Below are 12,497 nucleotides of genomic sequence, written 5' to 3' on the forward strand. Positions count from 1 at the left end.
CGGACACTTTCGACACAAATTTGGGACCATTCACATTTTATACAGCGATCAGTGCTATAAAAATGCACTAGTTACTGTATAAATGTGACTGGCAGGGAAGGGGTTAACACTAGGGGGTGAGGAAGGGGTTAACTGTGTAGCCTGGGTGTGTTTTTACTGTGTGGGGGGAGGGGGGTGACCGATGCTGTGTCCCTATGTACAAGAGACACAGATCGGTCTCCTCTCCTCTAACAGCACGTGGAGCTCTGTGTTTACACACAGAGCTCCACGTCCCTGCTGTTACCGGCTGTGTTCCCGACGATCGCGTGTACCCGGCGGACATCGCGGCCGCCAGGTACACGCATCAGGTCCCCAGCGATGCGGCGGCACAGTGGTTACCCGCCGCGCGCCCCCCAGTGGCACGCGCGGGTAATGCATTCCAAATGACGTCCACTTGGCACCTGAGAACCACGCTGTTGACGTCTTTTGTCAATAGCGCGGGGCTCAAGTGGTTAAAAGGGTTTTACGCTATGCCAGTCCCTTCCTTTTTTTATGTGGTGCATCCTGAATTGCTACGTTGTTTGAGACATCTTCTATGCAATATTGAACTACACTGAGGGATTTTTGCTACCAATAGAAACCCCAGGCTGGGATGTCAACCATATGCGCATATTGATCTCCTATAATTAGAGATCACATCCATCTGGTAAGCGGCAGTGTTATTGTTTGGTGGAGCACTATCCTGCCAGCACTTTTTCCTGGACTATTGGATTCCTTGAACACTGGGGATATTTAAAGTTTATATGGACACTCTGCATTAGTATTTAATATATTCACATTTTTTTTACCTTTGACGTTATTGTAAATGGTATTCCTAAGGATTGTTTTGGTTTGTTCACACGGACTGCGATTTATTCACTTGATCATTTTCAGGGTTCTACCTAATTTAGGAATCAACCCCATCTTGTTATCTTTTATAGTTGCATCGTCCCCGCAGTCTATGGATACTTCCTCCAGCTCTCCAACTAAAAGTCTGTATCTTGTACGGACATAATACTGGAGGAAGTGTTTGCAGGAGCCTGGCATTGCACCTTCTATCCACTGACTAAGGATGAGCTCCGGCGTGTTCGCATAGAACACGTGCAGAGCCCGCCAGAAGTGTGCACGGTGCTGTGCTGATCACAGCCAGGGAGACATTGTCCCGATGCTCGGCTGCAGGGATCGTGAAATGTCTCCCTGGCTGTTATTAGCGCAGCGCCGTGCACACTTCCTGGCGGGCTCTGCATGTGTTCTATGCGAATACGCCAGAGCTCATCCTTAGACAGAAGCCAATTAACCTATCAGCATGTCTTTGGAGTGTGGGAGGAAACCGGAGTACCCGGAGGAAACCCACCCAGGCACAGGTAGAACAGGCAAACTCCAGGCAGGTAGTGTCGTGGTCAGGATTCGAACCAGCGGCACATTTTACTGCTAGGTGATTGTACTGATGCGTGTCTGCAGAGACCGGGAAATGTCTCGCTGCCTGCGATTAGTGCTGTGCAGTGCCGACTTCCTGGCGGGCTCTGCACGTGCGGTTTGCAAACACGCCCCGAGCTCATCCTTACCCTAAATGCACACTCCACCTGCAGAGCCCGCCAGTTAGTCAGCACGGCGCTGCGCTAATCACAGGCAGGGAGACATTGTCCTGATACGCGGCTGCAGAGATCGGAAAATGTCTCCCTGCCTGTGATTAGTGCAGCGCGGGTGCCGACTTCCTGGCGGGCTCTGCACGTGTTCTATGCGAACACGCCGGAGCTCATCCTTAGTCATGAACATTGTATTGACACTCCCTGCAGTTCGCATATAGGCAGTGTGAACTGCTGTGCGAATCGGGTGCGATGCAGTGGATTTGCAGGATTCCCGCATCGCCGTGAACCGAGCCTCCAGATGCATGTGTTTTAAATGACAGTGATTGGTTCACCAACTGTGAAAGTCACATGTTTTATAAATATATGCCATCAAGTCCTCCCGGCGTGGGGAATATTCCAGTCTCCGTATATATATATATATATATATATATATATATATACAGGGCTTTTTTTCAGGGGGAACTTGGGGGAACTCAGTTCCACCACCTCTGGCTCAGACCCTTTGGTGCCTGCTCACCACAATCACTTGTAAACACAGAAATCTGGTTTCTGTGTTTACAAGTGACAGCTCTGCACTCTGTGTGTAACCCCCTGAACTCTGCACTCTGTATGTTATGCAATCCTGGTATTTAATGCCCCTTTAAGACCCTGAACGGGGTCGTGGTTGAGTTCCTGCACCTATTTTCTGAGAAAAAAAGCTCTGTATATATATATATATATATATATATATAATAGTACAGTACCTCTCTTGATTTCAAAATCCTCCGTTCATCACTGCGCACAGATAGGGAAATACCTATGAAGATTCATCCTCCTTCCCGGCTTCAGAGCAGCCTGCTCCAAGGTCTATTCCTCTGCAGAAGCCAAGCCTCAGTCTGGAGAGCCGGAAAGCCAAGCCTCGATCTGGAAATTAGCCAAGCCTCAATCTGGAAATTAGCCAAGCCTCGATCTGGAAATTAGCCAAGCCTCAATCTGAAAAAAAACAGCCAAGCCTCGATCTGAAAAAAAAACAGCCAAGCCTCGACCTGAAAAAAAAAACAGCCAAGCCTCAATCTGGAGCGAAGCAACTAAGTCTCAAGCTGGAAAACTGCTTGGACCTTGAAGAAGGGGGTACACCCCCAAAAGCTTGTTCTAAAATTTTGGATGCTAGTGCATTACTTAATTATTTGTGTTGCAAGAGCACTAATATGGCTACAATCACCTCACGCAAACTACAGTAGAGAGCAGCCGAGCCTCGATCTGGAATGCAGCAAAACCAAGCCTCGATCTGGAATGCAGCAAAACCAAGCCTCGATCTGAAGAGCAGCAAAACTAAGCCTCGATTTGGAGAGCAGCAAAACCAAGTCTAGATTTCAAGAACAGCTGAACCAAACTTCGATTTCGGAGAGCAGCAAAACCAAGCCTCGATTTGGAAAGCAGCTAAACCAAGCCTCGATTTGGAAAGCAGCTAAACCAAGCCTCGATTTGGAGAGCAGCAAAACCAAGCCTCGATTTGGAGAGCAGCTAAACCAAGCCTCGATTTGGAGAGCAGCTAAACCAAGCCTCGATTTAGAGAGCAGCTAAACCAAGCCTCGATTTGGAGAGCAGCTAAACCAAGCCTCGAATTGGAGAGCAGCTAAACCAAGCCTCGATTTGAAGAGCAGCTAAACCAAGCCTCGATTTGAAGAGCAGCTAAACCAAGCCTCGATTTGAAGAGCAGCTAAACCAAGCCTCGATTTGAAGAGCAGCTAAACCAAGCCTCGATTTGAAGAGCAGCTAAACCAAGCCTCGATTTGAAGAGCAGCTGGGGGTTCTAAGTAGTTTTCTAGCAAAAAAAAGAAAAAAGAAGTACATTTTTACACGGGGAGAGAAGTATCAGAATAGGTTCGGGAGGCAAGTGGTTAAATATCAATGGAAATCCACTTCCCCCGTGTGTATGTGGTATATTGATGGAATAGGTTGGCGAATATAGATTGATTATTCCTATCAGAAAAGATTGATCGGAAATTAAGTCGATCATTTATCAAAGTGTGAATGGCCACCGCGACGTTGATTGTACAGAAATCATTTGGTCAGATTGTAATGTAATGATGAAGGCCTCGGTCACACGGCGTGTACTATAAACCGTAAGGCTTTTTCCGGCGTAAAGTTACCCCTGCTATATGAGGCGTAGCCAATGTTAAGTATGGACGTCGGGACAGCGTAGAATTTTGCGTCATTTGCGCAAGTCGTATGCGAATAGGGCTGTGCGTAAGTTACGTTCACGTCGAAAGCACTGACTATTTGCGGCGTGATTTCGAGCATGCGCACTGGGATACTTTCACGGACGGCGCATGCGCCGTTCGTTAAAAGCGTCAATTACGTGGGGTCACGATTAATTATCATACAACACGCCCCCTACCAGCCTATTTGGAATTAGGCAGGCTTACGCCGGCCCATATACGCTACGCCGCCGTAACTTCGGACGCAAATTCTTTCAGAATACGGGACTCGCCTCTCAAAGTTACGGCAGCGTAGCGTATATGAGATACGCTACGCCCTCCTAAAGATAGGCGATTCTTACTGAATCTAGCCCAATGTGTCTGAGTGTCACTGGGCCGGATTCAAAAAGCCCAGCGTAAATTTGTGCGGGCGTAGCTTATTTCATATACGCTACGCCGCCGTAACTTAGTGAGGCAGGTTCTGTATTCAGAAAGAACCTGCGCCCTAAGTTAAGGCGGCGTAGCTTATGTGGTCCGGCGTAAGCCCGCGGAATTCAAATTATCCATGCAGTGGGCGTGTTGTATGGTAATGAAGGCTGACCCCACGTAAATGACGTTTTTGACTAACGGCGCATGGGCCGTCCGTGAACGTATCCCAGTGCGCATGCTCCAAATTAACCCGCAAATAGTCAATGCTTTCGACGTGAACGTAACTTACGTACAGCCCTATTCGCGAACGACTTACGCAAACGTCGTAATCGACGGAAAATTTGACGCTGGCCCGACGTCCATACTTAACATAGGATACGCCTCCTATAGCAAGGGTAACGTTACGCCGGAAAAAAAACTTACGTAAACAACGTAAAAAAAAAGGCACCGGGCGGACGTACGTTTCTGATTCGGCGTATCTACCTAATTTGCATATGCGACGCGTAAATATACGGAAGCACCACCTAGCGGCCAGTGTAAAATTGCAACTAAGATACGACGGCGTAAGAGACTTACGCCGGTCGGATCTTAGTCAAATCTATGCGTAACTGATTCTAAGAATCAGGCGCATAGATACGACGCCGCACACTCAGAGATACGACGGCGTATCTCCTACCTGAATCTGTCCCACAGAGTCTATAATTCCCCCCAGCAAATTTCCCTCATGATTTTATTTGTTGTTATCTGTTCATGTATAATAAAGTTTATTGATGGGAAAAAAAAATAATTTCTGACCACGCCCAGTTATTGGAAAGGAGAAGCCGGTGGAGTGGAAGTATGTCCGCCAATCTGCGGGATGATCTGCAGGAATACCTCCAGGAGCTGGGCATCCAGCCGGTGTGTGTGGAGCACCCTGAGGTGGGTGAGGAGGACGGAGTGTCACCCTGCGGGGGGCGCGGCCGCTTGTTCTATGTATGGGATAGCAGCGTGTACGGGGTGCCACGTGTTCTCACCGTGACTGACCACTAGGTGGCGCTGTAGAGACTTCAATGTAAACCAGAGAGAAAAAAGAAAGAAAGGAAGTGAAATTTAACCCGTTTAGTACTAGTAGTTTCTATTTATCTCTTCTTTACCTATTTATTAGTATCATTATTATATTATCATTATTATTGTCATAATTATATTATCATATTCCATTATTATTGTCATTATTACCATTAATATTAATCATTACATTACTATAAATATCATCACTATTATATTACCATTATTACTATAATTATTGGCCCAGATTCTCGTATCTGGGCGTAAAACTGCGGCGGCCTAACGTATGTCATTTACGTTACGCCGCCGCAAGTTTTACAGGCAAGTGCTTTATTCACAAAGAACTTGCCTGTAAAGTTGCGGCGGCGTAGCGTAAATCCCCACCGGCGCAAGCCCGCCTAATTCAAATGATCCGGGTAGGGGGCGTGGATCATTTAAATTAGGCGCGTCCCCGCGCCGAACGTACGGCGCATGCGCCGTACCCTAAAATTTCCCGAAGTGCATTGCGCTAAATGACGTCGCAAGGACGTCATTGGTTTCGACGTGAACGTAAACGGCGTCCAGCCCCATTCACGGACGACTTACGCAAACGACGTAAATTTTTAAATTTCGACGCGGGAACGACGGCCATACTTAACATTGGTTGCCCCTCATATAGCAGGGGCAACTTTACGCCGCGCAAATCTAACGTAAACGTCGTATCTTCACTGCGTCGACTGCGCGTACGTTCGGGAATTCGCGTATTTTGCTAATTTGCATACTCGACCGGGAAAACGACGAGGCGACACCTAGCGGCGAAAAACAAAAATTGCATTTAAGATCCGACAGGCGTAAGAGCCTTACGCCTGTCGGATCTAATAGATATCTATGCGTAACTGATTCTAAGAATCAGGCGCATAGATACGACGGCCCAGATTAGGACTTACGACGGCGTACTTGGCGTTGCGCCGTCGTAAGCCCTTTGAGAATCTGGGCCATTATTATTACCATTATTATTATTAATATAAAAATCAGGAGAAAAGGTATATGGACAGCCGCACACCAAAAATAACCTTAGAAGGAAGCCTTTATTGGTGCAAAAGCATAAAAGCACTACAAGACACAGCAAGCAGTGGGATATATATATAGCTGACGCGTTTCGCACAGAGGTCTAGCGCTTAGTCATAGCTAAAATTACTATTATTATAGTACATCATTGCTGTCTGTGGAGGGCATGGTGCCCCAAGGGCCAGATAAAAGCAGACAAGGGCCACATCCGGCCCGTGGACCACAGTTTGGAGACCCCTGCTCTACAACGACCTTTTATAACCTTTTTAACCACTTCAGCCCCAGAAGAATTTACCCCTTTCCTGACCAGAGCATTTTTTGCGGTTCGGCACTGCGTCGCTTTAACTGACAATTGCGCGGTCGTGCGACGTGGCTCCCACAAATAGAGTTTTCTTTTGGTGGTATTTGATCACCTCTGCGGTTTTTTATTTTTTATGCTATAATAAATATCCCCAAAAAAGGTATAAAAAAACAAAAATTTTAGGCCGATACGTATTCTACATATTTTTGGTAAAAAAAAAAAAAAAAAAAATCACAATAACCGTATATTTATTGGTTTGCGCAAAAGTTATAGCGTCTACAAAACAGGGGATATGGCTGCACTGATGGGCACTGATAAGGTGGCACCAATGAGGTGGCACTGATAACGGTGGCACTGATGATGGTCACTGATAAGCAGCGCTGGTATGCGGCACTGATGGGCACTCATAGGCGGCACTGATGGGCACTCATAGGCGGCACTGATGGGCACTTAGGCGGCACTGATGGGTACTGATGGGTGGCACTGATGGGTACTTATGGGTGGCACTGATGGGCATGGATGGTCACTGAGGGGTGGCACTGATGGACACTGAGGGGTGGCACTGATGGTGGCATTGCTGGGCACTTTTTTAATGTTTCCTATGTTGTGCCCATGTTGCCAGTCAGTGCCCATTTGTGAGCACTGATTGGCATCTATTGCAAATATTTTTTTAACATGTGGATGGCCATGTGGTACATACCTGGCCATCCACGTTGCCCCCTTCCCTGGTGGTCCAGTGTGGGCATCAGCGGGGGGGCTACGCTGATAAACAATCAGCATATACCCCCCCTGTCAGGAGAGCCGCCGATCGGCTCTCCTCTACTCGTGTCTGTCAGACGCGAGTGAGGAAGAGCCGATCAACGGCTCTTCCTGTTTACATCGTGATCAGCCGTGATTGGACACGGCTGATCACGTGGTAAAGAGCCTCCGCCGGAGGCTCTTTGCGGAGATCGGAGATGGCAGGGTGTCAGACTGACACACGGGCGCGCACCGGGAAGTTATCCTGCTGGACGTCAATAGACGTCCAGTCAGGATTACAGAATTGTATATTGACCGGGCGGGAAGTGGTTAAAAGAACCCCTAGCAACCTTGAGAGGAGTTCCCTGGAACTCTGGTTGAGAAAGGCTATTCTAGTCCTTAACCACTTGCTGCCCGCCAATGACAGATTGACGTCGGCAAAGTGGTTGTAGAATCCTGACTGGACGTCATATGACGTCCTCAGGATTCTGAGCCGCTGCGCGCCCCCGGGGGAGCGCATCGCGGCGATCACTGTTGCAGGGTGTCAGTCTGACACCCCGCAACACCGATCTCGGTGTCCAATCACGGCTGATCACGATGTAAACAGGAAGAGCCGTTGATGGCTCTTCCTCACTCGCGTCTGACAGACGCGAGTAGAGGAGAGCCGATCGGCGGCTATCCTGACAGGGGGGGGGTTCGCGCTGATTGTTTATCAGCGCAACCCCCCCCCCCCCCCCTCGGATCGCCACACTGGACCACCAGGGAAGCCCACCCTGGACCACCAGGGAAGGGCAAACTGTAAAAAAAAGCCCCCCCCCAAAAAAAAAAACAGGAAAAAAAAAAACATAAAAAAAAAAACCCATAAACAAAAAAAAGATGCCAATCAGTGCCCACAAATGGGCACTGACTGGCAACATAGGTGCCGCCCCACAGTGTCCATCAGTGCCACCCCACAGTGTCCATCAGTGCCACCCCACAGTGCCCATCCATGCCCAGTGCCCATTTATCTGTGCCACCCATAAGTATCCATCAGTGCCACCCATGAGTGCCCATCTGTGCCGCCTATGAGTGCCCAGTGCCGCCCATGAGTGCCCATCAATCAGTGCCAACTTATTTGTGCCCGTCAGTACTACCTCATCGATGTCCATCAGTGCCATCTCATCAGTGCCGCCATATCAGTGCCTGTAATTGAAAGAGAAAACTTACTTATTTACAAAAAAATTAACAGAAAAAAACAAAAACTTAATTTTTTTTCAAAATTTTCAGTCTTTTTTTAGTTGTTGCGCAAACAAAAAAAATCGCAGAGGTGATCAAATACCACCAAAAGAAAGCTCTATTTGTGGGGAAAAAAGGACACCAATTTTGTTTGGGTACAGTGTAGCATAACCGCGCAATTGCCATTCAAAATGCGACAGCGCTGAAAGCTGAAAATTGGCTTGGGCGGGAAGGTGCGCAAGTGCCCGGTATGGAAGTGGTTAAAATGATTGCAAGGGTTTTTCTGAGGGTGGGGGGTGATGTAGAATGAAGGTCAGCATAAACAGTCCATTTCATTTGTATGAAGTCACTGGGCCAGATTCACAAAGGATTTACGACGGCGTATCTCCAGATACGCCGTCGTAAGTCCGAATGTGAGGCGTCGTATCTCGGCGCCTGATTCAAAGAATCAGATACGCCAGAATTTGTCCAAGATACGACTGACGTAAGTCTCTTACGTCGTCGTATCTTAGGGTGCATATTTCCGCTGGCCGCTAGGGGCGCTTCCGTATATTTCCGCTTCAAATATGCAAATGAGCTAGATACGCCGATTCACGAACGTACTTGCGCCCGGCGTATTAAAATACGCTGTTTACGTAAGGCGTACGACCGGCGTAAGTTTACCCCTCATAAAGCAGGGGTAAGTCATGTTAAGGTATGGACGTCGGAACAGCGTCGTATTTTACGTCGTTTGCGTAAGTCGTACGTGAATGGGCGTAGGTTACGTTCACGTCGACAAAGCATTGAGCCGGCGTAACTTAGGGAGAAAATTTGACGTGATGCCGAGCATGCGCCGTTCGTTAGGCGCGTCATTTACGTGGGGGTCACGATTCATTTCCATACAACACGCCCCCTACCAGCCTACTTTGAATTACGCAGTCTTACGCCGGCTCATTTACGATACGCCGCCGTAACTTAGGGCGCAAGTTCTTTGTGAATACGGTACTCGCCTCTCTAAGTTACGGCGGCGTAGCGTATATGAGATGCGCTACGCCCGCCTAAACTTAAGCCATTCTTTCTGAATCTGGCCCACTATGTCAAGGGTAGACAACCTCGACACTCCAAATCCCAAATGGAAATACAAATCCCAGGAGGTGCAAGGCTAACGCCGCGTACACACGATTGGAAATTCCGACAAGAAAACCGTGAATTTATTTTTCAGCCAGGATTTTGACTCAAACTTGTCTTGCATACACACGGTCACACAAATGTTGTCTGAAATTCCGATTGTCAAGAACACGGTGACGTACAACACTACGACGAGCCGAGAAAAATGAAGTTCCCACGATTCCGAGCATGCGTGTTTTTTTGTGACTCGGAATTGCATACAGACGATCGGAATTTCCGACAAGAACTTTTCCCTTCTGAAAAATCGAGAACCAGCTCTCAAATTTTTGCTGTCGGAAATTCCGACAGAAAAAGTCAGATGGAGCGTACACACGGTCGGAATTTTCGACCAAAAGCTCACATCGAACTTTTCTTGTCGGAATTTCCGATCGTGTGGACGCGGCATAACAGTATGACTCCCAGAGGTAGGATGGGATTCTTAGTCTCCCCACCAAGGTTTCCTACCCCTGAACTTCATTGTCTGTAACTCTAAAAGAGATTGTACAGTCACAGTGTAACACGTGGTCAGCTTGGAGCGGATATGACACGTCTCCTATGTTAACAGTCCTACGTTGCTCTTAACTACTTCAGACTCGGGCCATAGTAAAAAAGACGGTCTCCAGGTGGCTCTATAAATCCGAGAGGCCGTCTTTTTACGGCCTCGGGTCCTCCGGCCACTGCGGTGCCGATGCGCGTGCCTGGCGGCCGCGATGTCCGCCAGGTACACGCGATCGGTAGTTTTAGAGCAGGGACGTGGAGCTCTGTGTGTAATGATGAGGTGTAAACACAGAGCTCCACGTCCTGTCAGGGAGAGGAGACCGTTGCTGTGTCCCTTGTACATAGGGACACAGCATCGGTCACCTCCCCCAGTCAGACCCCTCCCCCCACAGTAAGAATCACTCCCAGGATACACATTTAACCCCTTCCTCGCCCCCTAGTGTTAACCCCTCCCCTGCCAGCCACATTTATACAGTAATTAGTGCGTTTTTATAGCACTGATCGCTGTATTAATGTGAATTGTCCCAAAAATGTGTCAAAAGTGTCCGATGTGTCCGCCGCAATATCGCAGTCCTGACAAAATTTGCAGATCGCCGTATTAATAGTAAAAAAATAATAAAAAAAATGTCAGAATTCTATCCCCTATTTTGTAGCCACTATAACTTTTGCGCAAACCAATCACTATACGCCTTTTGCGATTTTTTTATCATTATTTTTTTTCTTACCAAAAATATGTAGAATACGTATCGGCCTAAACTGAGAAAAAAAATAAGTATTTTTTTTTTAAAAATGGGATATTTTTTTTTTTTAGCAAAAGGTAAAAAAATATTGGCCCAGATTCACAGAGAGCAAGGCACACATTACAAAACCGTAGAGCAAACACCGTACACCACGCCAACGTAGCGCGGAGAGGCAAGAATTGCATTCAGCAAGCCAGTGCTTCCAACGCTGCGCCAGCGTGGCGTAGGTTTCGAAGGCGCACGCCGGCGTAGGTGGAAGTGGGCGTGACCCCATGCAAATGATGGGCCGAGCGCCAGACAGGTACGTATCACGAACTGCGCATGCGCCGTGACGTGGACGCATACACAGCACCCCCCTGCGCCTGCTCACAACCACGCCGGCACAACTGCCTAAGCTACGTCGGATCACCGCGTACGCCGTGAACATAACGTACGCCCAGCCAGACACACGTCCAACGCACAATAAGCCGGCTTGTGTTCCCTGGTGCAGACCTTTGCATGTCTGTTGCCGGGTTGCACCTCATTTATGGGGAATAACTTTATGCCGGACGTACAACTTACGCGCATCTCGCGTAGCATGCGACGGGCACACGCACGTGCATATTTCCCTCATTTGCATGTTTGAATTGCTAATCAATGGGAGCAGCCAGCCCATGCATCCAGCCCATATGTGCGCCCACTCTACGCCGGCGTGTGCAAGCTACGTCGGCGGGGTGTAGCCTGTTTTTAGGTGCATGTTGGTTCGTGGGTCTGCCGCACACATACGCCGGCGCACATTTGCCCTTACGTCGGCGTAAGTGCTTTGTGAATCTGGGCCATTGTGTTTTTTTTTCAAAATTGTCGCTCTTTTTTTGTTTATAGCGCAAAAAATAAAAACCACAGAGGTGATCAAATACCACCGAAAGAAAGCTCTATTTGTGGGAAAAAAAGGACGTCAATTTTGTTCGGGAGGCACGTCGCACGACCGCGCAATTTTAATTTAAAGCGACGCAGTGCTGAAAGCTGAAATTTCGCCTGGGCAGAAAGGGGGTATATGTGCCCAGTAAGCAAGTGGTTAATAGAGTTCTTTCTTGCAGGTGTTCACGGTGGAGGAAATGATACCCCATGTGCAGCACTTGTCGGGGGCACACAGTAAAAACCTTTTCTTGAAAGACAAGAAGAAGAAAGGGCTCTTTCTGGTGACGGTTCTCCACGATCGGCAAGTCAATCTGAACGACCTGGCGAAGAAGCTCGGCGTTGGCAGCGGGAATCTCCGCTTTGCAGATGAAGCTTCCATGATCGAGAAACTGAAAGTCGGCCAGGGCTGTGCCACCCCGCTTTCCCTCTTCTGTGATGTCAAAGGGGACGTCAAGTTTGTCCTGGATTCCAAATTTCTAGAAGGTGGTCATGAGAGAGTTTATTTCCATCCTATGACCAACTCAGCGACCGTGGGCATTACTCCGGAGGAATTTATGACCTTCTTGAAGAAAACTGGACACGATCCGATCATAATACAGTTTGAGGACTAAAATTAAAGTGGAGGTTCACCCGAAAAGTTAATTTTTACCCTTAT

At 48.0% G+C, this 12,497-nt stretch overlaps 2 protein-coding genes across 3 annotated transcripts in view; one reads left to right on the forward strand and one right to left on the reverse strand.

Annotated features, from left to right (window-relative positions):
• Positions 1–2,549, reverse strand: part of MTIF2 (mitochondrial translational initiation factor 2) — a 46,050-nt gene extending 43,501 nt beyond the window's left edge. Inside the window, exon 1 of one of the 2 annotated variants that reach the window (XM_040351663.1) lies at positions 2,404–2,549. In XM_040351663.1, coding sequence (XP_040207597.1) covers positions 2,404–2,417 — 14 coding nt within the window. In that variant the 5' untranslated portion in view covers positions 2,418–2,549. Of the gene's footprint in view, positions 1–2,350 lie in introns of both variants that reach the window. The other variant, XM_040351664.1, reaches the window with a different exon arrangement.
• Positions 2,550–4,994: 2,445 nt separating this feature from the next.
• Positions 4,995–12,497, forward strand: LOC120935470 (prolyl-tRNA synthetase associated domain-containing protein 1-like). Its single transcript, XM_040347524.1, has 2 exons — positions 4,995–5,134; positions 12,022–12,497. Exons 1-2 carry the CDS (start codon positions 5,054–5,056, stop codon positions 12,451–12,453), a joined length of 513 nt encoding a protein of 170 aa, XP_040203458.1. The 5' UTR covers positions 4,995–5,053; the 3' UTR covers positions 12,454–12,497.

The sequence above is a fragment of the Rana temporaria genome, chromosome 4 (assembly GCF_905171775.1).
Source record: "Rana temporaria chromosome 4, aRanTem1.1, whole genome shotgun sequence".
Classification (NCBI taxonomy): domain Eukaryota; kingdom Metazoa; phylum Chordata; class Amphibia; order Anura; family Ranidae; genus Rana; species Rana temporaria.

Bases quoted from the DNA above. Each gene is read 5' to 3' on its own strand.
- LOC120935470 (XM_040347524.1), top strand. From the start codon at position 5,054: ATGTCCGCCAATCTGCGGGATGATCTGCAGGAATACCTCCAGGAGCTG. The intron at 5,135-12,021 runs GTGGGTGAGGAG...TCTTTCTTGCAG, and splicing joins TGTGTGTGGAGCACCCTGAG to GTGTTCACGGTGGAGGAAAT.